General features: G+C 43.8%; 1 protein-coding gene across 2 annotated transcripts; it reads right to left on the bottom strand.

Moving 5' to 3' along the window:
* LOC122559338 (cholinephosphotransferase 1-like) lies at positions 1-27,818 on the bottom strand. 2 transcript variants are annotated; one of them, XM_043708743.1, is made up of 9 exons: positions 27,460-27,818; positions 14,312-14,459; positions 13,750-13,891; positions 11,929-12,013; positions 9,339-9,470; positions 8,850-9,008; positions 5,845-5,970; positions 3,699-3,806; positions 1-550 (listed from the first exon to the last, which is right to left on the bottom strand). In XM_043708743.1, the coding sequence occupies exons 1-9, from the start codon at positions 27,691-27,693 to the stop codon at positions 506-508; spliced, it is 1,179 nt and encodes a 392-aa protein (XP_043564678.1). In that variant the 5' UTR covers positions 27,694-27,818; the 3' UTR covers positions 1-505. The 2 variants fall into 2 exon arrangements, with proteins under 2 accessions (XP_043564678.1, XP_043564680.1); XM_043708745.1 differs by having other exon boundaries at positions 1-546.

Below are 27,818 nucleotides of genomic sequence, written 5' to 3'. Positions count from 1 at the left end.
TACCCATCCCGATGCCTTTTAAATGCTGTAATTATACTAGCTTCCTTCACTTCCGCTGGTAGCTCATTCCATACACGCACCACCCTCTGTGTGAATTTCATAATTAAAGTAATTTAACTTACCCGAAAAGAAGCAACACAATCCTTTTCACTAGATTGCAGCAAGAAATTCAGAAGAGAAAAGATTACAGAACAGGATTATGATAGAGGTAGTCAATAACATTTACCTTGTAGCTTGCCAAATTGAAAGAGTGTACACAGAAAATACATCAAATGAAGCACAGCATAAATGTGATTTCATTGTTTAAAGATTTGTTTTTTAAAAAAATTGCCAGCAACAATTTAATACAAAAAAATCAATTTACCCAATAGTAATTATCATATTATAAAGATCAGATTTGTTTTTTGCAATGAAGTATATGTAAACCTATAGGTTGTCCACGTCTAACAATTCTCCCCTTCATGTGACAGCAACGAGAACAGACGCCGAATGTTTGCAAGTCTCTTCAACTCATGTTGTTCTGAGGGGAGACAGGAGCTGGACTGTCTACCTATGCAACATAATACAGTTAATTTATTAAAGTTATAACAAATTGCTCAATGCACATTAGCTGCAGTTTTTAACAAAGCCCAAAGATACCCCTTCAGGTTGTTAGTATTTAATTTGAGGGCTTTGGATTAGTTGAGTTAACCAGGCCACTTATGCACTGTGCAGAAATGATGCTACAAAGAGGCAATATAAGCTTTTGTTAAGGTTGCCACAAAACATTGAGATAATAAGCTTGTAAGCAATGCTTTATTTGATAAAATATTGCATAGTTACTGTCAAACATTTTAAAAAATCAATGACTTAAAGCATTTTCATATTAGAATTTCTCAATCATGGTAAGACTTAAACCAACGTATCACAAAATTGGGAATTTGTAAAGGTATGATTAACCTATCTAACAAAATAACAAATTAATTCACCTACCCAAAAACCAACAAGTACACTTGTTAGCAGCTTAAGCATCTTAAATATAAGACATGATGAAAGTAACATGCAGTCTGAAGCAGTGTGGAAATCTAACTCTAGTTACAACTCACCTTGTTTTATACCACTCATGAAAATCCCACCCAGAGTAATATTTTAAACTCATCCTTTAATATTAAAATGCCGCCCTTAAATTAACGGTCCCCCTCTCCAAAGCTATCCCAAGTTTCTGCCAGGTGTAGCAACAGGCTTGATAGTGAACCTATATCAAGGCTTCTCACCAGGTGAAGTGTCCTGTCAAACTTCCAAATGTATGACTTTGTCGAGTGTTAGCAGGACTATTTGAGTTGAATTGTTGGATTGTATTTGCTTGTACTTAGAAGATAAAAACAAGTTATGCCCAAGCTATTCATGATCAGTGAAGAGATAACTGAAGGAGCTCCTTCTGGTGCTAAGGGAGCAACCTTAAACTTGGATCCAGACCAGTCACAGAATGATGTCACAAACTATTTCTTCAGAGTACCTGGAGAATCTAGGATCTTTAGCCTGAAATGGCTGAGGGTCAATTGAAATTTTCAAGTTGAGACAGAGCCATGTTTGTGAGGCCGAAATTATTGTGAAATACAAAACCAAGGTGGTAAGTGGGACCAAGATACACGATAGCCACAATCTCAGTGAATGCTGGAATGGAAATGATGGGGTTGATGGCCTTGTCCTGTTCTGAAACCTGTGTATGTTTATTCTAAACACAAGGCACAATATAACTGCAAGATGCTGTTGTTCAAAACTAAGCCCTTCAAAAGCTACTTCATTCTATTTCTGGATGATGCAAAGTTAATGAGACAAAACAGTTTATGTCGATTTGATTTTTAGTTTAATTGGAAAACGTAGAAAGACAATACAAGAGACAAAAGTGTTTGCTAAGAGCTAAATTAAGTAACTTTCCCACCCTAAAAGAAAAAAAACAATTGCAGTATATATAGATAACCTGAGGAGCTCCACTTTTAACATCCAATTTTACAGTTGGAAAATTTTAGCAAGTAACATAGTCTCGTAGCAATCTAGTAATCTGAATGTTCCTTTATTTGTATTAAGAGTAATCATTGCTCCATTATTTAGTCTGTATCACTATTAGACAGCACTACATACGGTTGGTGTGGACTTGTTGGGCCAAATAGCCTGTTTCCACACTAGAGATTCTATGATATCAAAAACCAATGGTAGAGCTAAAATTATTAGGAAAATTTGGCAGCTTGCTCAATTAGTGAACAGATGGTTTACATCGCTTATTTCATTTTTAAAACATGCACATTCAAGTCACCTGGCACTGCTGCTGAGGCCAGCATTTATTCCCTATTGCCAGTTCCCCTCAAGAAGATGGTGGTGAGCCGCCTTCCTGAATCGTTATAGACCATATGGTGTAGATACAGTAATGTTAGGAAGAGTGTTCAGGGTTTAAACCCAGTGATCATGGAAAAACAATGATTATATAGTGTAAACCTTCTGTCCGTCAGTAAATCAACCACCACCAACTCACAGAACTACAGTGGAATGTAACAACAAAATTCTTGGATGCTTTGGCGATGAAATTTATCTCCAAACCCCTAACCTCCCCAATTTCCCACTTCTCTTACTGCTCCATGTTAATTTGAATGCCTAACAATTGAACTATCAGGTTTTTAAAAAATTCATTCACAGGCTGTGGATTTCATTGGCTCAGCCAGCATTTATCGCCCATCCTCACTGCCTTGGCAGAAGGTGGTAGTGAGCTGTTGGGAGTTTGGAGTTCAGACAACATGATGCATTGTTTGCATTCTCAGTTTAATTGTATTGCACAGAACAAGACTTCAGGTTATGATTGTATAACAAAACATGTTAAAAAAAAGTTAATATCTCTACGTTGAGAAACTGCTTCATTACCCATATGCAATCTTTACTCACTTTATCCTGTTTTAACCATTTGTCTAAAACTGCCTTGCAGAACAAACAACAAAGTTAAAATAGATAGGGAGCCTCACAGCAGTAGCTTACAATGATTCAAAGAGAGATTTGCCCATCAGGAGGAGGAAATTCATTATACACAAGACACCATTAGCATTCAATGTTCATCTGAGTCAATATGATACTCTCCTTCCTACATGAGTGATGGTGCCCTACAGTTCTAGGGAAGGAGGTTATCCACAGATAAATGTTGGTCCCTCAGTTTATTTCCATTATACCCAATTGCATAAATATGATCACTGGACAGCAATTTAGGAAAAATCAGATTTTGACTGATTTCCTCTCGCCTCATACCAGCTTTCCCCAAGACAAGCCAGTTTCTGGGTTTTAATTATTTCAGCATATCCCTGTCTGAGACTGGGTGCTTCATGGCAATGGTAGGTGTCTCTCACTGAGACTGTCCCAGCACCTGGCTGCATAGATCTTCAAACAGAGATCCCAATCGCACGGTTTTACAATGAACGGTAACAGTGGAAAAGATTTTAAGTTTAATTAAACAAACACAAGTGCAGGTTTGGCCAATTTGATGATCCACACTTCACATGAAATCACAATGAAATTGTTTAAGTAATAATTACAGGGTCCTCTAGATTAATAAGGTCTGTTGGGTTTAGTAGTTGGTTAGGATTTGTGGCACTAGATAAAGGCCTGTTTTCAGTTGTGTGGTCCCTCTCCATATCTTCCTCCTCCCTTTGGGCAAATTGTCAGTCATGATGGTTCTGAACCTGTTCAGAAGCTTGGTATGGAATTCGGAAGACTTCAATGTGGAGGTGTGATGCAATCTGAATGCAGACTGCAGTGCAGTAAACCAACAAATCGCACAGGGAGAAAACCTGGAAAAAAATTAAAACATGACTCATTTTCATCTCATGTGACATTCAACAACAACAAGCATTTAAACAGCAATGTCAAACACTGGGAAAATGTCCGAAGCTTATCAAACAGATTGGACATTCAGCCACGGATTGGCAAGTTGCAATAGGCGTCTAGAAGCTGTTCTGTTTCAGAGCTGAGGTGGAGGAAGGCACAATCTCCATTAACTGAAAGGTTAGCATGAGGACACTTAATTGACCAAGATCTCAGAAGCAGAGAGATTGCCAAGGGCTGAGGCTAAAGCAAGACAGAGAGGTGAAGCACTGAAGAGAACTGAAAACAAGTCAGAAAATTTAGGATTGATGCAGAAAATGCTGGATGAACTCAGTCCTGACTAAGTTGAATCAGACTCAAAATGTTAACTTGGTTTCTCTCAGGTCTGGCAGCATCTCTGGAGTCTTCCTCCACAATATTTTGTTTTTTATTTTGTATAAGAATGGGACTGGTTTACAGGGAATCGGGCCAAGTGCTGGGAAATGGGATTAGATTAGCTTAGGATATCTGGTCGGCATGGACGGGTTGGACTGAAAGGTCTTTCTGTGCTGTACATCTCTTATGACTCTATTAAATGTATAAGTACTGCCCTGATTTACCAGATTAGCTGCCTTCACCTTCCTCACTTAATGCAATATAAGTCTGGTCTCCACAACTTTATAGAGATGAGCTCTCCCCACCAACCAATTTATTTGATATATTTTCTCTCTGTTCCTGTGATGCATCGAACTAAAGGACATTACTAAGTATCTGTGCTTCTCCAATGAACCCTCTTGACTAAACCTTTGGTCAGCATTTCTGACCTTCTCTCAGTGATATCTTTCTCAGTGTTCAAAATGTTTCAGTGTTACCGGACAAAGAATCCTTGGAGTGCAGGTTCATAATTCCTTGAAGATGGATTCGCAGGTTGACAGGGCAGTGAAAATGATGTTTGGTATGCTTGCTTTTAGTGGTCAGTGTATTGAGTATAGGAGTCGAAAAGTGTGGCGCTGGAAAAGCACAGCAGGTCAGGCAGCATCTGAACAGCAGGAGAATCAATGTTTTTCTTGGAGGCTGCCTGACTTGCCGTGCTGTTCCAGCACCACACTTTTCGATTCTTCTCTTCAGCATCTGCAGTCCTCACTTGCTCCTAACATTGAGTATAGGAGTCGGGAGGTCATGTTGCGGCTGTATAGGACATTGGTGAGGCCACTTTTGGAATATTACGTTCAGTTCTGATCTCTCTGCATTGAAAAGATGTTAAAATTGAAAGGATTCAGAAAAGATCTACAAGGATGTTGCTGGGGTTGGAAGGATTGAGCTACAGGGAGAGGCTGAGGCTATTTTCCCTGGAGATTCGGACTGAGGGATTACCTTATAGAGGGGCATGAAAAGAGTAAATAAACAAGGTCTTTTTTCCACAGTAGGGGCCAGAACCAAAGGGCATAGGTTTAGGGTGAGAGGAGAAAGATTTAAAAGGAACCCTAGAGGCCAAATTTTCTCAGAGAGTGGTGTGTTTATGGAATGAGCTGCCAGAGGAGGTGGTGGAGGCTGGTACAATTACAGCATTTAAAAGGCATCTGGATGGGGACATGAATAGAAGGGGTTTAGAGGGATATGGACCAAATTTAGGATATTTGGTTGGCATAGACGAGCTGGACTGTTTTGGTGCTGTATGACTCTATGACTCTAGATCTCTAACATCCGCAGTTCCATGTTTTACATTAATCAACACTGGCTCTCATTTCAGCAATGCTTTTAAGTTTTAAAATTGTCCTATAAAACCAAAATACTGTGGATACTCCTGATCTTATTTCTTCTGTTCATATGAAACACTATCTCTGTCCATAGATGCTGCCAGACCCACTGAGTTTCTTCTGAACTTTCTAGACCCCCAGCATCTACAGTTCTATTTTGTTTGTAACATTTGAGGTAATTAGTTTGGGAATGGATAGCATTTAATTCTTAAAATGTTTTGAATATATAAATCCAAGCCCCTTCAAAGAGATCAAGAGACATACTTACCATTGCTGCCCACAGTACAAAGTACTCGTTAATGAAACTATTGAAATACTGGTTCAGAAACAGCAGCCCAGGCCCAATGAATGCCGTGTCTTGGAGTTTCATCTTACTTTTGGTCATATGTGCTACCTATGAAATCAAAAGGGGTATATCTTGATTTAATAATTATAGGTGAAACAGTGATGTACAATACTCCTGTACAGTATACCGAACACTGTCACATCCATACTTGGTATCTCCTTTGAAAACTCTTACAGACAGGAGGCCATTCAAAAGAGCTTGAGAAAGTGATGATAAGCTGCCTTTAAGGTATTAATCGCAATAAAAACAAACTACTGGGAAACTAAAGGGACTTAGTAGTAATCCTCTGGACCTCTGAGGGTGTTGAAAAACGTGATACAGTAAGCAATTAAAAAGGCAAATGGCATGTTGATCTTTATTGCAAAGGGTTTTAAATAAAAGAGTAAAGGTGTCCCGGCGGTTATGCTATAAAGTCTGGAGTTACATGACACCAGGTTATGGTCCAACAGGTTTATTTGAAATCACAAGCTTTCAAAGCACCTGAGAAAGGAGCAATGCTCTGAAAGCTTATGGTTTCAAATAAACCTGTTGGACTATAACCTGGTGTTGTGTGACGTCTAACTTTATCCACCCCAGTTCAACACCTCCACCTGCACATCATGGCTATTCTATACTGCGCTGGTGAGGCCACACTCTCAGTTTTGGTCTCCTTACCTACGGAAAGGTAGACGTGCCATCGAGCTAGGTCAACAGAGATTCACTAAACAAGGAAAGATTATATTCTCTGGAGTTTAAAAGAATGAGAGGTGATATTAATCCAATTTACAAAGTTCTCACATACTCAAAGAGATCGTGTCGAATGAGTGCTTCACCCTGACTGGACTTTGAGATCCAGAGGACACAGTCTGAGGACAAGGGTCTGAGATGAGGAGGAAAATCTTCACTCACAGGGCAGTGCCTCTTTAGAATTCTCTATGAGATGACTGCGGATGCTCAGTTGTTGACTGTGTTCAACACACACCTGCTACATTGTGTGAGAAAACGACACTGAAGTAGATCAGCCTTGATTTTATTCCTGAGGAGCTGAGTGGTCTACTGCTGCTCCAATTTCTCCAAAAGAAACCAAAGCAGTGTTACCATCATATCCCACAACCCCCATCTCGCAATTATTTTAGAAATTATTTCTACATGCTCCCTAAGATGTGGGAAAATGGTCCGAAAATCAGATCAAGAGGTTTCAGGGGTGTAATTAAGGAGCTCTTATCTGGGTAAAGGTGACAGAAATGTGGAACGACAGTTGATACTGGATCAATGGTGAATTTAAAATTTGAGATCAATAGGCTTTTGTTAGGGATATTAGACAAATAAAGAGTGACAGAAACATGGAGAAGTGGGGAGGACACTGGACTTGAAATTGGGGTAGGCCATTTAGTCTTTCAAGCCTGTTCCACTATAACTCTGGACTCTCTTGTCTATCAAAAATGGTATCCAACTCAGATGGCACAGATGAACTGTGATCTCCTAGAGAGGTTGAAAAGTCTCCTGTTCTGAAGTTCCCAACATATAATGATCCGGTTCCTTTTCCAAATGCATCAAATGATTGTGAAGATCATCGCCCTTTCTCTGGGGATTAAGTTCCATGACAATTGAAAAGCTGCAGCTGCCTGACACGGGGGTTTGCAGCAGCTGGCTTAGCTGTAAATTAGGAGCAGTGTTCCGCACAAACAAACAATGAAGAAAACAAACCAGTGGCACTGGAGCAAATGCACCATTTGGACAATCCTTCGGGAGGCAGCAGCCATTACTTGTGAGTTAACAGCTGCTCCAGTGTCTCTGAGAAGAACAGTGTCAGTGTAGCATCACAGAGCACAGGCCATTCAGCACATTGTACTAACTCTCTGAACAACCTATCCAATTAGCCTCACACCCCCTTGTTCCTTCCCTAGAGCACATTATTCCCCCTTTGAGTGTTTATTCTATTCCCCTCTTGAAAGTTACGACTGAATCTGTCTCTACTACACTCACAACAGCTTATTCTAGATCATAACAACCACTTTTTTTAAAGAAAGAAAAAAAATTCTCATCTCCCCCTCTGGTTCATTTACCAATCGGAATTAGCCTGTATGAAAACACATCAGAATAGACCTCATTAGTACAGCAGACTTGTGAAAGGCAGCAGTACAGAAATTAATGGTTAGCACAACTTCGGAATAAAAATGTTTCATCAGGTCACAAACGGTATGTTAAAATTCATCACAGGATATGGGTATTGCTGGCTGGGCTAGTATTTATTGTCTGTCCCTAGTTGCCCCTTGAGAAGATGGGGGTGAGCTGCCTTCTTGAACCGCTGCAGTCCATGTGCTGTAGGTAGACCCACAATGCCCTTAGGACAGGAATTCCAGGATTTTGGCCCAGTGACAGTGAAGGAACAGCAATATATTTCCAAGTCAGGATGGTGAGTGGCTTGGAGGGGAACTTGCAGAGGGTGGTGTTCCCACATATTGGCTGCCTTGGAAGGTGCTGTCTGAGGATGTCTGGTGAATTTCTGCAGTGCATCTTGTAGACAGTACACACTGCTGCTACTGAGCATTGATGGTAGAGGGAGAGGATGTTTGAGGATGTGTTGCCAATCAAGTGGGTTGCTTTGACCTGGATGGCCTTAAGCTTCTTGGGTGTTGTTGGAGCTGCCCCCATCCAGGCAAGTGGGGAGTATACCATCACATTCCTGACTTGTGCCTTGTAGATGGTGGCAGACTTTGGGGAGTCAGGAGGTGAGTTACTCGCTACAGTATTCCTAGTCTCTGTCTTGCCTTTGGTTTTTGTTTTGGCTGGCCACTACCTTCTCAAGGGGCTACCCGGGCAGGCAATAAATGCTGGGCCTAGCCAGTTTTGTCTGTGGGAGTTGGATTTCTAATAGCTTTTTGGTGTTAAAACTAAACAATCAAAAGAGGCAATACTTTCAACTTGGTGTGATGGCAATAACATACCACTAATTTGTTTGTAATTTTTGAAGCCACACATCCAAATGCTAAAATATAGAGACAAGGATGGTCCTCAAACAGACGTGTGGTGGATTTTTTGTAGATCACTGTCGCCATTACGATGACCAGCCCAATGTGCAAGGCAGGTGACAGAACACTGGTACCCTGAAAAAAACATAAGAACACAACAGTGAACATCTACAGCTACAGACTGGCAATGCCTTTTGGAACTTTTGTTATTATTCATGTAGGCAAAAGTGAGGACTGCAGATGCTGGAAACCACAGTCTAGATTAGAGTGGTGCTGGAAAAGCACAGCAGGTCAGGCAGTATCCGAGGAGCAGGAAAATCAACGTTTTGGGCAAAAACCCTTCATTCCTGCTGAAGGGCCTTTGCCCGAAACGTTGATTTTCCTGCTCCTCGGATGCTGCCTGACCTGCTGTGCTTTTCCAGCACCACTCTAATCTAGACTGGTATTATTCATGTAGTTACATACCGCTATTGTGGAACCATTCTTTCCTGTTCCACCAGTAAAGATGACCCGAAAGTAATTGGTACAGGAATATATTGCTCCTCCAATTATTCCAAACACAGGCAGGATTTTCATTCTCAGTCCTAGTACAGGAATCTGTATCAGAGGTAAAAATAAACAGGAGCTGCGTGTGACATCAAAAGCAATATTGGCAAACTTCTTGTAACAGAGCCAATATCTGTCTGCAGTATCAATAACTGAAGTATTGTGACTGTCTTTACATTCTGAATCTCGTCCAATCAATATCATTACGATGGAAAGAGATTTGTTACCTTTCTTTAGCCATCCCACGCAAAGGTTTAAAGGGGATGTCCGGAAGCAGCAGAATATAATAAAAAAAAGTAAGCAACACAAAATCTGCGTCAGTACCGCATGTAAATGAAATGTCATTGTAAAGAGCTCATTGTGTTCCACTATGGGTAATTAACAGTTTGTAACACGGACTTCCCCTGACAGAAAGGAACCAATGCAAGCTGGGCTGAATACAGGAATAAACCCAACATCCCTTGGGTAGGCAAAGCTGCTTAGACAATAACAATGATTGACAGGAAGGCAATCTTCGCTGTGGTATAATGTACTCTCCATCACACACCCAGGAGTTTACAGAGCTGTGGAATAATCTTTAAAAATAATACATAACTTCTTCCCTACTCCAAGATACTCCTTTGAGACAGAAAACAAATTATTCTTAAGGGTCACCGGTAAGCAGGTAACTGAGATATACAACATAGTACAATGTAAAACGTGCAAGGCTAATTAACTCTTCAATAGAGGAAGAGGAACAAGACATTAGGTTGGAAGGGGGAACAATTTTATATTTATATAGCACTTTTTGACATGTGAAAGCCTTCTAAGCACTTCAGGCACAGTGAGTTACTCTGAAGATTGGCTGACTACATCTTATACTCATCTCATGTCTTAAAAACAATAAAATGTGAACAAAATTTGACACTGAGCCAAGTGAAGAGAAACCAAGAAATACAATTAGAAGCTTGGTCAAGGAGGTGGATTTAGATTTAAATTCCCAACAGTGTGGAAACAGGCCCTTCAGCCCAACCAGTCCACACCAGCCCACCGAAGAGTAACCCACCCAGACTCATTTCCCTCTAACTAATGCACCTAACACTATGAGCAATTTAGCGTGGCCAATTCACCTAACCTGCACATCTTTGGATTGTGGGAGGAAACCGGAGCATCTGGAGGAAACCCACACAGACAGTCGTCCGAGGGTGGAAACAAACCCGGAACCCTGGGGCTGTGAGGCAGCAGTGCTAACTACTGAGCCACCATGCCACAGGGACATGGCAGCAATATTAATGTACAGCAAGATCCCACAAAACAGCAATGAGCCAAATGATTGGCTAATGTTGTTGGTGAAGGGAAGAAGGTTAATTCCCAGAACTGACATACCTGAAGATGAATATTGTTCTTTATGATAACCTGGGCAGTGGGTAAACGACTGATTTCCCGTGAGCTCCCCCCAGTGACTTTCTCTCTGATCAATGTGCAGAGAGGATTTGAAAGTAGACCAGTGACTGCATATCCACGATACAGTTACAGCAAGTTTTCAAAGTCTAGATACACAACCTCAGCACACCTTATTAATGCGCACATTTTGAACATATTTTTGATGTAGGACATTACTAACCCACAGACCAAGCAAGCCACAACAATAGTATATTTATCCCCAAATCATTAATTCCAACAATTATGTCAGGCCAACTACTAACACAAAGCAACACAGGTTGCACTGATAGTACATTTGGGCTTGTAAAATGGGAAGGGGACTGCCTCAGAGTAACCCAAACCTTTTCTGCAATAGGTCAGAGATGGGAGCGATTGGACTCACGAGGGCAGGAAGTTAATCTACATGAAGCAGGCCTGCTCTGGCACTGTTTGCTCCAAGGTCCATTGCTGAAGCTGTACATACCACTGCCCAGAGACAGGGGGCAGACCAGGAGGAGTCAGGATGATGGTTCAGAATGGGGTCAGGGATTGAGAGATCTGAAACGGTTTTGAATGTGTGGGGAATGTAATCCAGGGAAGTGTGGTAAAGTTGAGTTTTAGTCACTGTCCCTGATGGTGTTATAATCACAATCACCGGGCAGAGGCAAACCAGAACGAGATGTGGAGGTAGACTGGAAGATATTGAGAGGAACTGCACCCACCCCACCCCGTCAGTACCCTCTCTTCAAAGTGTCATGGGTCGACGGGCAGGAGAGATGGAGGACCTACTAAGCTTTTCTAGCAATTTCTGTTTTTGTTTCTGATTAACAGCATTCACAGTTCCGCTGGATTTTATTTAATGAAAGGGAGGGCTGGACTTGGGACTAATGTAGCATGAAGTTGCCTTTGTGGGAACTTGCTTTGCAGAGATTGATTGCCACATGTCTCTGCGTCAAGGCAATGACTGCACTTCAGATTAAATTCACTGGACCGCAGATTTCAAATACCAACACAAATAAATGCTTGTTCTTTCTTTATAAAAATTATTTATAGGTTATTCCTGTTGCTCATCAACATATATAGATCATTAAACTAAACTACAACTCACCTGGTATTCCCAAAAAGTAGCTCCTCCAATGGCAGATAAGAAAAAGATGAGCATTATGCAGATTTGAACTTCAGTTACATCAATTCTAATCGGATATAGAGAGATCAGTGGTTAAAACTACCAAGAGTTAATGTATAGTTAATCAGACACTGAACCAAATAATTAGCAGCTGATACTACAACAGTAATTTTAACTGTGAGATTGTTAGATGTTTATGAATAAACAGCACTAAGGGAAAAGGAGTGAAGGCAGGAATTTGGTGTCAAGTCACAGGCCAGCCGCAATCCTTTTCAATGGCAGGACTCCCAGCTTCCTGTCACCAAATGATGCCTCATTTCCTAATGCACATGAAGTGGGAAATCTCAAGTGAGCTGCCCACGACTCTCTCACTGCTATGTTCCAGTTGACTGTTAGTTCACGATTTGGCTGAGTGGAGTTGGCAGAGAGTTGGATGTGAGGCTTCCAATGAGTTAGAATCAGCTCTTTCTGATATTAGATGTGGAAGCTGCACTTTAGTAACAGGCATGCTCTGGGTTGATACAGTCTGCCTTGAAACTGATCTTGTACCCAGTTGGGAGTTCACAGTTAGAAAGCAGAGTAGCAATTCCATTCACACACATGCACTAAATTCTCAATTTGTCTTATTTTTAAGTAGGCTTTATCAACACATTTAAATGAGTTAACCAAACAAAGCTGCAATGCCTCTTTGACCATAGCAAGGCATAAGACATAGGAACAGTAGGCCATTCAGCCCATCGTGTCTGTTCCACCATTCAATGAGATCATGGCTGATTTGATCCTCCTCAACTCCTACTTGCTGACTTTTCCCCATGACCCTTGATTCTGTTATTATTTCAAAATCTGTCTTTCTCAGCCTTGGGTATAGTTAATGATCCAGCCTCGACAGCCCTCTACAGTATACAATTCCACAGATTGACTACCCCACTTTGAAAGAGTTATCCAATTAGTCCCACTCCCTGTTCCTTCCCCAAAAATCTGCAATAACTTGCCTTACAAAATTAACCCAATTTCATATTTCCACTTTTGGACTGTATAATATTGAAAACTGAGGTCATGAAAGCACGCTATCATACAATACCAATGAAGAGCTTCCCCACTGGATGGTGTTGTGAGCTGAAATGTTGATGTTGAGAGCAGAAATACCCACCATGGGCCTCTATCTGAGCTGTGCCCTATCCTAAAAGACAATATCCCAACTTACGCAGGACTGCCCCTCACTCTCACAGACCTCCCTCCTCCCATCCCTTCACAGTTCTCATTTGGTAGGTTCTGACAATTTTCGAGTCTCAAAATGGGGTCACATTGGAGAAGGTTTGGAAAACACACGCACAGTGGTAATGTTTTTGAACCAGTAAACAATGTCAGCCCAAAGCACTGCCAAATGTGCAAAATGTGCACGTGCAACACCTTGCCAGTGATGTCATTTCAATCAATGTTCATATTGACTGTGCACCATGATTGTCGATGTGCATTTTCCACGCGTGCAATGTGAACCTTTTGGACTGGCAGAGGACATATTCCAGGACTGAACCAGAAAAGTTGTGTTTCCATCGGGAGACTGGGACCAACACAGAACTTCACTTCTGTTTTCCACTGAGTGGATCTGTCAGTAATGACTAGCGCTGCATTCTCACGCTCAGCTCTCATTATGCGTGGTTGGCCACGGTTCTACATTCTTAAAATGCAGCCTTCCCCAAATTTCAGAGACAAGACACAACGAAGGACCAGATCCTGCATGAGGAATAAAGGTCGGGGACGGGGGGAAGAAGTGGGGTGATGGAACAAAGCACAAGGACTTACTTGCCAAATCGAAGAGACCCTGAAACGTAGGTTTGCCAGTGTGCACAATAGAACATGAAGATGCCAATGAAACAACAGAAAAACATCAGGTCGGGGTCTGTTCCCAGGTGAACGGCCAGGCAGGTACCCAAGCCAACCACAACTACACAAATAAAGTAAAAGAGCAACAGAGTTAAAACACAAGACAGAGATAAACATCTCTCTAATGTTAGTGTTAAGTGTTCAATGTCTGCCTTAGTAAATGCTACCATAATTTTAAAGGTTTTGATCAGCCCTAGTCTGTTCAATCTTCCCTGATCATTAGGAATTCTCAGCTCTTGCTTCTAGACAATAATTTATTGCACGTTCATCAGTGCTGCTTTAATTTCTGTACCATGTCGAGAGCAGAACTCTGCTCAGTCCTCCGTGTGTGATCTAACCAAAGCTTCACACAAATCTCAAGTGTAATCCAGCCACGGATCAATTCTCCCCCAGTTGTCGGTTTGCTATTCTGATGGATGTGTTAACCTGCGACATGACATCTGCTGATATGTACCACCTCAGGTTTCTCTCTCTCTCATACCTGTGGAAAAGGAATCACAGCCGTGGTCAAAAAGTTCCCCAAGGGGAGAGCTGCTGTTGGTCCTTCGAGCCTGTTTCCCATCAATCGCATCCAAAGATTGATATATAAATAATCCTACAGCACACAGAACATAGACATAGGCTGGTGCCTGTCAAAAGAAAGGAGACCAGGTCATAGATTAAATGGTCCAGCACAAACTGACTTGTCTTTTTAAATACAGTGAATAGCACTGATCAGATCGAATTATCTCCTGACTATAGAAATAGACCATAAGGCATCAGAGCAGCATTAGGCCGTTCGGCCCATCAAGTCTGCTCCACCATGGCTAATAGGTTTCCAAACTCAATTCACCCACCTTCTCCACACAATCCTCGATCCCCTTACTAATCAAAAATCTATCTTTGTCTCAAAGACACTCAGTGACTTGGCCACCACAGTCCTCTGCAGCAATGAGTTCCACAGAGTCCCCACCCTCTGGCTGAAGAAATGCCTCCTCATCTCAGTTCCATAGGGTCATCCCTTCACTCCGAGGTGGTGTCCTCAGGTCCTTGTCTCTCCTACCAATGGAAACATCTTCATGTCCACTCTACCGAGGCTGCTGTAAGTTTCAATCCAATCCCCTCCTCATCTTTCAAAATTCCATCGAGTACAGACCCAGAGTCCTCAACGACTCCTCCTATGACAAGCCCTTCATCCCAGGATCATTCTTATATATCCCAGCTCGACCCTTTCCAACGCCAACACATCTTTCCTTAGAAACAGAGCCCAAAATTGCTCACAATATTTCAAATGCGGTCTGACCAGAGCTTCTACAGCCTCAGCAGTACATTTCCGCTCTTGTATTCTAGCCGTCTCGAAATAAATGCTAACACTGCATTTGTCTTTCTAACTGTCAACTGAACCTGCATGTCGACCTGAAGAGAATTTTGAACTAGGTTTCCCAAGTCCCTTTGTGCCTCAGATTTCCAAAACCTTTCCCCATTTAGAAAACAGTCTACGTCTCTATTCTTCCTACCAAAGTGTGTAATCTCACACTCTCCTACATTGTATTCCATCTGCTCACTGTCCCAAGTCCTTCCGCAGCCTCCCCATGTCCTCAACAATACCTGTCCCTCCACCTATCTTTGTGTCATCTGCAAACGTAGCAGAAATGCCAGACTGTTAATGTATACTATGAATAGTTGTGGACCCAACATTGATCTGTATGGAACTCCACTAGTCACCGTGTGCCAACCTGAGAAAGATTCCTTTATCCGTACTCTACCTTCTGCCAATCGACTATCTATGCCAATACCTTCCCCCTATCACCAAGGGCTCATACCTTCCCCCTATCACCAAGGGCTCATACCTTCCCCCTAACACCATGGGCTCATACCTTCCCCCTAACACCATGGGCTCATACCTTCCCCCTAACACCATGGGCTCATACCTTATTTAGCAGCCCCCTGTGCCGCACCCTGTCAAAGGTCTTCTGGAAATCTACACAGATAAAATCCACTCGCTCTTTGTCTAATTGCTCATCACCTCCTCAAAAGAATTCTAACAGATTTGTCAGGCATGCCCTCCCCCAACAAAACTGTGCTGACTCAGCCCTATTTGACCATGCGCTTCCAAGTACGCTGCAATTCCACCAATAATAATGGACTCTAAAATCTTACCAATGACTGAGGTCAGGCAACTTCCTCTGGCAGTTCATTCAATAGAAGACCCACTCTCTGTGTAAAAGAGTTGCCCCTCATGTCCTTTTTGCTCACCTTCAAAGTATGCCCCCTAGTGTTGAACTGCCCCCCCCCCCCTTTCTAGGGAAAAGATCCTTGCTATTCACCTTGTCAAAGTTTATTTGAAACCTGTTGGACTATAACCTGGTGTTGTGTGATTTTTAACTTTGTCCATCCCAGTCCAACACTGGCACCTCCACATCACCTGTTATCAATGCCCTTTATGCTTTTATAAACCTCCTATACTCCAGTGAAAAAAAGCCCCAGCCTGTCTTTACAACTCAAACTCTCCATTCCCAGCAACATCCTGGTATATCTTTTCTGAACCCTCTTCAAATTAGTAGTATTTCTCCTGTAGCAGGGTGATCAGAAGTGCACACAGTTCTCCAGAAGAAGCCTCACCAATGTCCTGTACAACCTCAACATGATGTCCCAACCTCTTTACTCAGAGATCTGAGCAATGAAGGCAAGCTTGCTAAACATCTTCTTAACCCCCTAGTTTACCCGTGATGCAAATTTCAAGGAATTATGTACCTGAACCCCTACGTCTCTCTGTTCTATAACTCTACCCAGGGCCCTATCTATTAATCATATAAGTTTTTTTATTTTGTTTTAACAAAATGCAACACCTTACATTTATCCAAATTAAACGCCATTGGCCTCTCCTTCGCCCATTGACCCAATTGATCACAATCCTGTTATAATCTTAGACAACCTTCTTCACTGTCCACTACACCACCAATTTTGGTGTCATCTGCAAACTTATCCACCATTACTGCTAAATTCGCATTCAAATCATTTACATAAATGACAAAAGTGGACCCAACCGATCCCTGCGGAACCCCCGACTCAGAGCATGTTAGAATCAGGCAAAGTTTTGAATATGTTCAGATGGTTGAGAATAGGAAACAGGAGAGATTTGGAAACATTGAGCCATAGAAGTTAACAGGGGTATGGGCGTGGCTTTCAACAAAGTAATGAAAAGCTCAAAACAGCAAACAACAGCCTGTTTTGCAAGACCTATTGACAGAGCTTGCTGAATATTTGGGGAAATAACAAATGCAAGGTCTCCCTGCATTCTGAATTACGCATCAAATCAAACCATACTCTGACCTGGACAGTCTACTCTTGGGCCAGGACTCTTGCAGAGGTTCTCAGTGTATCTGTTTCAATATTACAGTATTAAACTGGGCTAGTCTGGCACTCCCCTTCCTGAAACCAGCGTGTATTATTTTTAATTCCTGTTGGACAACTCATCCTTTCATGAAGCTCAACTCAAGGAACAGCACCTCCTCTTCAGCAGTATACAACCTCTCGGTCTCAACACTGTTCAAAACTTCCTCTCTGAGTCACCACTCCCAGTTTCTCAGACAACGGACTGAAGATATTTCTACTGGTTCAGGAAGGTCGGACTGGAGAGATGGCCTAATATTGCAGAAGTGAAACGAGGAAACACATCCACTCACAAAGGGTGGGTCAAAGTTTGGAACTTTCTTCTGAGAAAAGTGATTGATGCTGGATCAAATGTCAATTTCAAAATGTTGAGACTGAAAGGTATTTTGTTAATCAAAGGTGTTAAGGGATAGGGAGAAAGGCATGAATGTAGTTAGAGGGCCCCATGTTCCAAACAACAGTTAGCAACAATTCTGTTGCTGCCACTCCCACTTCCTCACCACCCTTCTTTCATTTCTTTACTTGTCCTATTCCCATCCCCTTTTGCTTTGTGCTGTTATTTCTTTTTCCATGAATAAAGCAGTCTGGAAGTGAAATGAAAGCTGGTCTTAATAAAATACACAAAACTGTCATCAATTGTTGTTTATAGGGAAGGAAATCTGCCATCCTTACCTGGTATGGCCTACATCTGACTCCAGACCCACAGTAATGTGACTGACTCTTAACTGCCCCCTGGATAATTAAAGCCAGCCTAGTTAGTAACATCCACAGCTCTTGAAAGAGATTTTTTGAAAATATCTTGAAATTTCAGATGGACATGGAAGGAATATTATCAGCAAGGAATGTACTGAGATATGGAAGCTAAATATAAATCTATCATCAAAATGTGGGAAGGTTGGAGTCTACAGCAATTAATATCTGAAGAGCACTGCTAAGAGTAAATTGTGAGGAACTGTTTACGGTGGCAGGAGGTCAGTAACCAGAGGGAGTCAGATATTGGACAAATGACAAAAGACCCAGAGAGAGAGGTGATATTGTGTTTTAATGCAGTGAGTTACATGATCAGACCCCACTGTTGATGGTAGTGACAGCAGCAGGTTTTAAACTGACTTTCAGAAGATAGTTTATGAAACACTTTTTGGTGAGAAAATCTGAAAGACTACAGGGAAGAGTGGTTACTTGGGGCCAATTGTTTGATTCATTCAGACCTAGTAGAGGCATGAAGGTCTGCTCCAGTACTGTATCACTTCCTTCATTAGTTTGATGACCAATTTCAATAACGTCTGTATGCCCTTGTACAATTACTTCCACACCCTCTAAGCCTGCCTCGCCTTCCTTAGTTATTTAGATTAGATTAGATTACTTACAGTGTGGAAACAGGCCCTTCGGCCCAACAAGTCCACACTGACCCGCCGAAGCATAACCCACCCAGACCCATTCTCCTACATTTACCCCTTCACCTAACACTTTGGGCAATTTAGCATGGCCAATTCACCTAACCTGCACATTTTTGGACTGTGGGAGGAAACCGGAGCACCCGGAGGAAACCCACGCAGACACGGGGGGAATGTGCAAACTCCACACAGAGAGTCGCCTGAGTCGGGAATTGAACCCCGGTCTCAGTCATGATCTCAAGAGATTGACCAGTTATACCATTAACCCTTTGAGTACCATTAACAAACTTAAGCGTCTGATTGATGGATCAGTGATCTGAAATAGGACACTTATCTTTAAACTGAATTGCTTCGTAAGCATGCAGATTGCAATAAAAGGTTCACATATGGAGGAGAAAGTGAGGTCTGCAGATGCTGGAGATCAAAGTTGAAACTTTATTGCTGGAACAGCACAGCAGGTCAGGCAGCATCCAGGGAACAGGAGATTCGACGTTTCGGGCACAGGCCCTAAGGGCCTGTGCCCGAAACGTCGAATCTCCTGTTCCCTGGATGCTGCCTGACCTGCTGTGCTGTTCCAGCAATAAAGTTTCACATATGGAGGAATATTACAATCACTATGCTAGAGCCTGCACCTCCAAGCAAGACGTGCATTGATACATCACCTTTCACAACTCCAAGTGGTATGAAGCACTTCTGTTGTGTTGTTACTGTTGTAAAGTAGCAATGGCAGCTTGTCAATTTGTAAGATCACAAAGCAATGATATATTAGTGACCAGACAATCTGCTTAAGGTAATGTTTTTGAGGGATAAATATTGACAGTAATGGGAAATTGCATAGCCACATTATTTGTTTGTTCATGCTTAGCTTTACTGATCAGCAGCTACCGACTGGTCAGCATCAGCTGGTAAAACCCAGTGCCCACCTGTCAAGGCAGACAAGGATTTCGGTTTCACACAGCAATTGTCTTATCGCTGATCTAAGCTGATTACAAATTGCTACATTGACCTCAATTTGCTTACTGATGTGAATTTGTTCACACATAATCCATTAGCGTTGAAAAGAATTACACACAAAGCAAATAGCTAATATTTCTTTGCAAGTTTCATTTACTAATGGAGTTTTACGTCCAAGGCATTGTGGTTAAATATTTAAAACTATGTATCGGTACCACTAAGTGAAGTCTTTCTCAGAGCTCAGTGTTTACTCTATGCCACCTTTCAATTAGTCTACCCATGGCTTACGCAAATTACAGTCTACCTATGCCTTACAATTCCTTACCAGCTCTGAGGAAGGGCCACTGGACCCAAAACATTAACTATGATTTCTCTCCAAAGATGCTGCCAGACTGCTGAGCTTTTCCAGCAATTTCTATTTTTGTTCCTTACAATTCCTAATTTACTTTGTCATAATATTATGACCTGGCATCATATTCATTACCTTTACATCTTGTGATAGACGTAAATGATTTGGACGAAGGTGTAGTTTGCCTCATTAGCAAGTTTTCAGATTAGCAATGCAGGTCAGTAGAGTGGTCAAGCATGCATACGGCATGCTTTTCTTCATCAGACGGGGTACAAGAGTTGGCAGGTCATATTGTAACATGTATAAGACTTTGGTTCAGCCACATTTGGAATACTGCGTGCAGTGGCAGTTCCTGAGGATGTATGGAGGGCACTAGCTATGAAGAGAGGTTGAGTAGATTAGGATTATTTTCATTGGAAAGAAGGCAGTTGAGGGGGGAAACCTAATTGATCAAAATCATGATAGAGTTAGACAGAGTGGATAGCAAGAAACTTTTTCCCAGAATGGAGGACTCAATTACTAGGGGTCACGAGTTCAAAGTGAGAGGGGAAATGTTTAGGGGAGATATGCGTGGAAAGTTCTTTACGCAGAGGGTGCTGGGTGCATGGAACGCTTTGCCAGCGGAGGTGGTAGAGGCAGGAATGTTAGCGTCATTTAAGATGTATCTAGACAGATACATGAATGGGCATGGGGATACAGATCCTCAGAAAACAGGCAGCAGGTTTAGATAGAGGATCTGGATCGACCCAGGCCTGGAAGGACGAAGGGCCTGTTCCTGTGCTGTAAGGTTCTTTGTTCTTAACGTAGTAAAGCATTCCAAGGTATTTCACTCAGGGTAACTTAAAATTAAACAGCAGATCACATAATGAGATATTGTAGATAGCTGACGACAAAAACGTGGTCAAAGAGGCAGGCTTTAAGCAGCAAAGGGAGGTAGAGAGAGGGTTACAGAGGCAGTGCTGAGATGGGGAAAGCTTGAGTGGTCCAAAAGGCCAGAATTGGAAGCTCAGCAAGCTCTCTGATGACAGAAGGGGAATACTGAAAATCAGGGTTACGATCATACAGTAATACAGCACGGAAACAGACTCTTCATCCAACTAGTCCATGCTGATCAATTTATCCAGATTGAATTTCAATTCCAGCCTCGGGCGACTGTCTGTGTGGAGTTTGCACATTCTCCCCGTGTTTGCGTGGGTTTCCTCCAGGTGCTCCAGTTTCCTCCCACAGTCCAAAGGTGTGCAGGTCAGATAAATTGGCTGTGCTAAATTTCCCTTAGTGTTAGGTGCATTAGCCAGAGGGAAGTGGGACTGGGTGGGTTACTCTTCGGAGGGCCGGTGTGGACATGTTGGGCTGAAGGGCCTGTTTCCACACTGTCGGGAATCTAATCTAATCTAATCTAAAAACTCCATCTGCCATTTTTCAGCCCATTGATCCATTTGATCAAGATCCCTTTGTCATCTTTGAAAACCTGCTTCACTGTCTGCTATGCCATGAATTCTGGTGACATCCGCAAACGTACTAACCATGCTTTCTATGTTCACATCCAAATCATTTACATCAATGACCAACAAAAGAGGATCCAGCACCGATCCCTGTGGAACATCGCTGGCCACAGGCCTCCAGCCTGGAAAGCAACCCTCCACCACCACTCTCTGTCTCCTGCTGTTAAGCCAATTATGTATTCAATTGACAAACTCACCCTGAATCCCATGTGACCTAACTTTACTAATTAGTCTGCCATGCAGAATCTTGACAAAGGCTTTACTAAAATTCAAATAAACAATGTCTATTGCTCTGCCCTCATCAATCTTTTTGGTAATTTGCTCAAAAAACTCAATCAAGTTTCAGAGAGATAATTTTCCTCGCACAAAACTATGGGGACTATCCTTAATCAATTTTTGCCTCTCCCAACAAATCCCAGGATTTCTGCCCAGACACTGATCTCAGCCATTTCCAATAAATGGAATGGAGCAGGGCAGCTGGTCACTAGCACTGAACATCCTGGGAGCAGTTTGTGTTGGATTAAACAGTACACAATGTCAGATACTTCACACCAGTATTCAGGATCAGTGCACATGAAGTAAGATTCTGTATTTCTGATGGTCAGGAAGAGTCCATACTGTCTTTGAATTCATCCAAACTGTTAAATATAAACAGCAAGCGCTCTGGATTCTTCCAGACGTCTCCCAGAACATTCCCAAAGTAAGGATCCTGATCCAGTGTCAGGTTCATGCAGCGATATGAACGAAAAGGATAAGAAGGTTAAAGGATGAGAAACCAAGGCATGGTTACAGCCAATATGGACAAAAGAGCTGAATTCCAGAGGTGAGCTGAGAGTGACTGTCCCTGACATAGTTGCTGCATTTGACCAAGTGTGGCATCGAAGAGTCCTAGCAAAACTGGAATCACTGGGAATCAGGGAAATACTTGTTGCTGGATCATATCTGGCACATAGGAAGATGGTGTGGTTGTTGGATGTCAGTCATCTCAGCTTCAGGACATCTCTGCAGGAGTCCCTCAGGGCATGGACCTAGACCCAAACCCCTTCAGCTACTTCATCAACGACCTTCCCTCCATCATAAGCACAGAAGTGGGGATGACTGCACAATGCTCATCACCATTCGCGACTCCTCTGGTACTGAAGCAGTCCATATTCAAATGCAACATTATCTGGACAATATCCAGGTTTGGGCTGACAGGTGATAAATAAAATACATGCCAGCCATGTCAATTTTGAATGAGAAAGAACTTAACCATCATCCTTTGACATTCAATGGTGTTTTCATTCCTGACACTTCCATCAATCTTCTCAGGGTTACCATTGATCAGAAACTGAACTGGACTAGTCATATAGATACTGTGACTACAAGAGCAGGTCAGAGACTAGGGATCTTACAGCAACCCAGCATTCCACCTCCTCAAAGCCTGTCCCTCATCTACAAGGCACAAGTCAGGAGTGTGATGGAATACTCCCCACTTGCCTGGATGGGTGCAGCTCCAACAACACTCAAGAAGCTTGATACCATTCAGGACAAAGCAGCCACTTGATTAGCTCCACACCCACAAACATCCACTCCCTCCACCACCGACGCTCAGTAGCAGCAATAAATACTGTCTACAAGATGCAAGGCAAAAGTTCACCAAAGATCCTCAGACAGCATCTTCCAAACCCATGATCATTTCCATCTAGAACGACCAGGGCAGACATGGGACCACCAGCCCCTTCAAGCTCCCCCACAAGCCACTCACCATCCTGACTTGGAAATATATCGCCACTCCTTTAGTGTTGCTGGGTCAATATACTGAAACTCCCTCTGTGAAGGCATTGTTGGCCTATCGACCCCACATGGACTGCAGCAGTTCAAAAAGACAGCTCAGCACCACCTTCGAGGACATGGTCGGCTTGAAAGTTGACTAATGTCCACATCCCATGAGTGAATAAAGAAGTCAGGAATGAGACTGATTTCATAACGTTCAGCACCATTCGCTGCTCCTACCAGACTGACCGGGATCTAGAAAACATGATATCTAACTAACATCTCAAAAAAGAGACATCTCAATCTTCCTGCCTTGCCCTCCTCCTTGCTGAGCTCTTACTGATACTTTTATTGACCAGAAACTGAACTGGATGGGGTAGGTTAGTAAGACCAGGGCAGAAATGTATCAGCATTCCTTCACTGCGCAACAATCCTGGAATTCCCTCCCTAAGGACATTGTGGGTCTACCCACAGCACATGGACTGCAGCGGTTCAAGAAGGCAGCTCACCCCCACCTTCTCAAGGGGCAACTAGGGATGGATAAGAGCTGCTGGTCCATCCAACATACACCATTTACAAACTTTTTTTATTTAAAATGGCCAAATGTTTGGTCAAAGAAGCAAATTTTAAGGAGAGTCTGAATGGTGGAGAGAGTTGGAGAGATTTAGCAAGAGACTCCCAGACTTTGGGTGTAGAAATTATAATCAGGTCTGCACAAGATAGCAGAATGTGAGTTATCTGGGAGAGAGAACTGGGTAGACTTTGACAAGAGGTACGTTTGCTGACAGACAGGACAGGATTAAGGTGTGACAGAAAAACCACTGCAGGAAATAGGTGTTGACTTTACTGAACAGCTGGCATGTAACAAAGAAAGTTCTAGAATCGGGGTGTGCACCTGGAGTTAATCAGCTTTTGGTCTGATTTTAAAATTCTGCAATCCAGTTCATACACAACTGATTTCATAAAAAAGATCAAACAGCAAGAGGAATGCACTTGTGTGGGAGCACATCGCAGTCTCAGAATTAAGGGACACCAACTGAAGACTGGAGTTTGGAATTTTTGGAACTCCTTGCCACAGAGAGCTGTGGGGGTAGAGTCCAGGTGTAGATTTAAGGCCGAGATCGATAGATTCTTGTTCAGTCGGGAAATCAAGGGTTACAGGGAAAGAGCAGGAAAGTGGATGTGAGAAGTGTCAGATCAGCCACGTTCCTATTGAATGGGCCGAGTGGCCTTCTCCTGTTCCTATTTCTTATGATGTTAGAGCAAAGTTGCTATTGCATGTAGTTAGATTGAGAGAGTGTTAATGAACAAAGTCAGCTTGGTCTCATATCACGTGAAGATGTGATTCCCAGTCCAGTAACCTGCTGATTACAGCTAAAATGCTCCCTTACAACCTGACCTGCAGATATTTTTAAACCTTTTCCAGTTAGCAGAGTGTAGATAACATTCAATCTTATCTATGACTGGCCAATTATTACCATAAAGCACGTGAAGCTATCTGGTTTCTGAACCTTCTACCCCATTCAGAAAGAAGGGTGGGATTAGAGATTTGAAAAAGTCAATCCCTGCTCGAATGAAAGACACATGAGTGATCACAGAAGAGTAATAAATACACCCCACCACTGTACATAATCTGCGTAAATGTTTAATCATTCTGTTAGTCCTTTAGCGTTCTCCTACGAGACAAAGTATTACATTTTTCCATGCAAAATCTTACTTCAACCAAACTTACCACAGAATGGGCCACTACCCAAGACCAAACTGCTGCATAGTCACTCCTCTGTCAGTCCCTCACCCCCAAGCCTGCCACCAAGATCTGTGTGAACATGTCAATTGTATGTGTTTCCTCCTGTTCTCATTTCACAGTGTTCAGCCATGGACTTGAACTGACCCACCTTTATAGATAAAATACTGCAGGGGATTTGATGTTGTCTGGATGGCTGATGAGTAGACTCTCCTGCTCTGACTGCCAGGAGGGGTGGCACGGTGGCTCAGTGGTGAGAATTGCTGCCACACAGCGCCAGGGACCCGGGTTTGATTCCACCCTTGGGTGACTGACTGGGTGGAGTTTGCACACATTCTCCCTGTGTCTGCATGGATTTCCTCCCACAGTCCAAAGATGCGGAGGTTAGCTGGATTGGCCATGCTAAATTGCCCAGCGTGTCCATGGATATGTGGTTTAGGTGGATTAGCCATAGGAAATACAGGGTTAGATTGGAGGATGGGGTGGTGGTCTGGGTGGGATGCCCTTTGGAGGCTTGGTCTGGACTCGATGGGCTGAATGGCCTGCTTCCACACTGTAGCAATGCTGTCTATGATTGATCAACAACTTGGTTGGCCACTTATGAATGTACTTTCTATGGCCCAACAAACCCTGGAGTGGCAATTAAACCATGCGCTTCTTCCCCAGGGGTAACTACTTATCCCTTGCACCAGACTACCTGTAGAAAATTACCCTGACCCACTGGTTATATCCTTTCATCAAACATGGAGTGATGGGGCAGGATTACAAGCTCCTGTCAATGACATTCTCAGAATATTGACTGCACTTGACAAATCACCGTCTGCATAAATATCAACTAGCTAACAAACACAGAGATTTTCCAAACAAACTGCACGAGAAACAGAACCCACTACTCCCTGTCTGGTAATTCTGACTGTGCCTCCACCCAAGGGAAAAACACTGTCAATCTAGAAACAACAACATGCATTTTTAAGGAACATTTAACACCCAAAGATATCCTAAAGCACTTCACGTCAACATAATCAAATCCCCAATTTCAAACTAGGTCCAAACATTACACTGTCTCTGACCCACTCCCATTGCTCCTGATGGAGGGCAGCTTAGTGATGGAGTCAGGCAGGACTGAGCGACCAAGACAAATTTCACAGGAAATGGACTGAATGCTCAAAAAGCACACCAAATAAAGAGACTCAGGCTTCAACAACTGAAAACAAATGGATGAGTGAGATTAAAATAAATTCAGAGCCCAGCCAATTGAGCAGCTTGGACACTGGATATTAAAGTCAAAAGTACAGCAGGTCAGGCAGAATCCGAGGAGCAGGAAATTCAATGTTTCGAGCATAAACCCTTCATCAGGAATGTGTTGATTCTCCTGCTCCTTGGATGCTGCCTGACCTGCTGTGCTTTTCCAGCATTACACTCTCAACTCTGATCTCCAGCATGTGCAGTCCTCACTTTCTCCCACTGGATATTAAACATCATTAGATACATCAATCAGACTGGGATCACATCGGGATCAGACCCAGAGACCGGGATCAGACTCAGGGACCGGGATTAGACTGGGATCAGACTCAGGGACCTGGATCAGACTCAGGGACCGGGTTTAGACCGGGATCAGACCCAGGGACCGAGATCAGACTCAGGGACCGGGATCAGACCCAGGGACCGGGATCAGACCCAGGGACCGGGTTCAGACCCAGGGACCGGGATTAGACTGGGATCAGACTCAGGGACCTGGATCAGACTCAGGGACCGGGTTTAGACCGGGATCAGATCCAGGGACGGAGATCAGACTCAGGGACCGGGATCAGACCCTGGGACCGGGATCAGACTCAGGGACCGGGATCAGACCCTGGGACCGGGATCAGACCCAGGGACCGGGATCAGATCGGGACAGACCCAGGGACCGGGATCAGACCCAGGGACCGGGATCAGACCCAGGGACCGGGATCAGACTCAGGGACCGGGATCAGACCCAGGGACCGGGATCAGACCCAGGGACCGGGTTTAGACCGGGATCAGACTCAGGGACTGGGTTTAGACCGGGATCAGACCCAGGGACCGGGATCAAACCGGGATCAGACTCAGGGACCGGGTTTAGACCGGGATCAGAGCCAGGGACCGGGATCAAACCGGGATCAGACTCAGGGACCGGGTTTAGACCGGGATCAGATTCTGGGACCGGGATTAGACTCTGGGACCGGGATCAGACCGGGATTAGACTCAGGGACCGGGATCAGACTCTGGGACCGGGATCAGACTCTGGGACCGGGATCAGACCCAGGGACCGGGATCAGACTCTGGGACCGAGATCAGACCGGGATCAGACTCAGGGACCGGGATCAGACCGGGATCAGACTCTGGGACCGGGATTAGACTCAGGGACCGGGATCAGACTCTGGGACCGGGATCAGACTAGGGACCGGGATCAGACTCTGGGACCGGGATCAGACTCTGGGACCGGGATCAGACTCTGGGACCGAGATCAGACCGGGATCAAACCCAGGGACCGGGATCAGACCGGGATCAGACACCCCCCCAGCCCCGCCCCGCTCTGACCTGCTCGGTTGCCCGGGGGCAGTAGGAGATCAGCAGGAGGCAGCTCAGGATGTTACAGGCGAGCCCGAGGAGGGTGATGCTGTTCGGGGCCACCCAGGGCGGTACTCTGTCCAGGAGCCAGGCCCAGTACCGCTGCAGGGGCGGCTCGAGCAGGGAACGGCCCGCCGCCCGGTACCGGTGATCCGACAACCGCTTCAACTGCGCCTCGCTCAGCGGCTGCAGCAGCCGCGCCATCGCCCGGACCCGGCTCCCGGCTCCCGGCCCCACCGCCCGCCAATCCCGGCTCCCGGCTCCCGGCTCCGGGCTCCGATAGGCACGGCCCAGGGGAGCGGTTAGGCCCGGGGTGGGGGGAGGAGGCG

Source organism: Chiloscyllium plagiosum, chromosome 19 (assembly GCF_004010195.1).
Source record: "Chiloscyllium plagiosum isolate BGI_BamShark_2017 chromosome 19, ASM401019v2, whole genome shotgun sequence".
Classification (NCBI taxonomy): domain Eukaryota; kingdom Metazoa; phylum Chordata; class Chondrichthyes; order Orectolobiformes; family Hemiscylliidae; genus Chiloscyllium; species Chiloscyllium plagiosum.
This window is presented reverse-complemented; position numbering and strand designations above follow the sequence as displayed.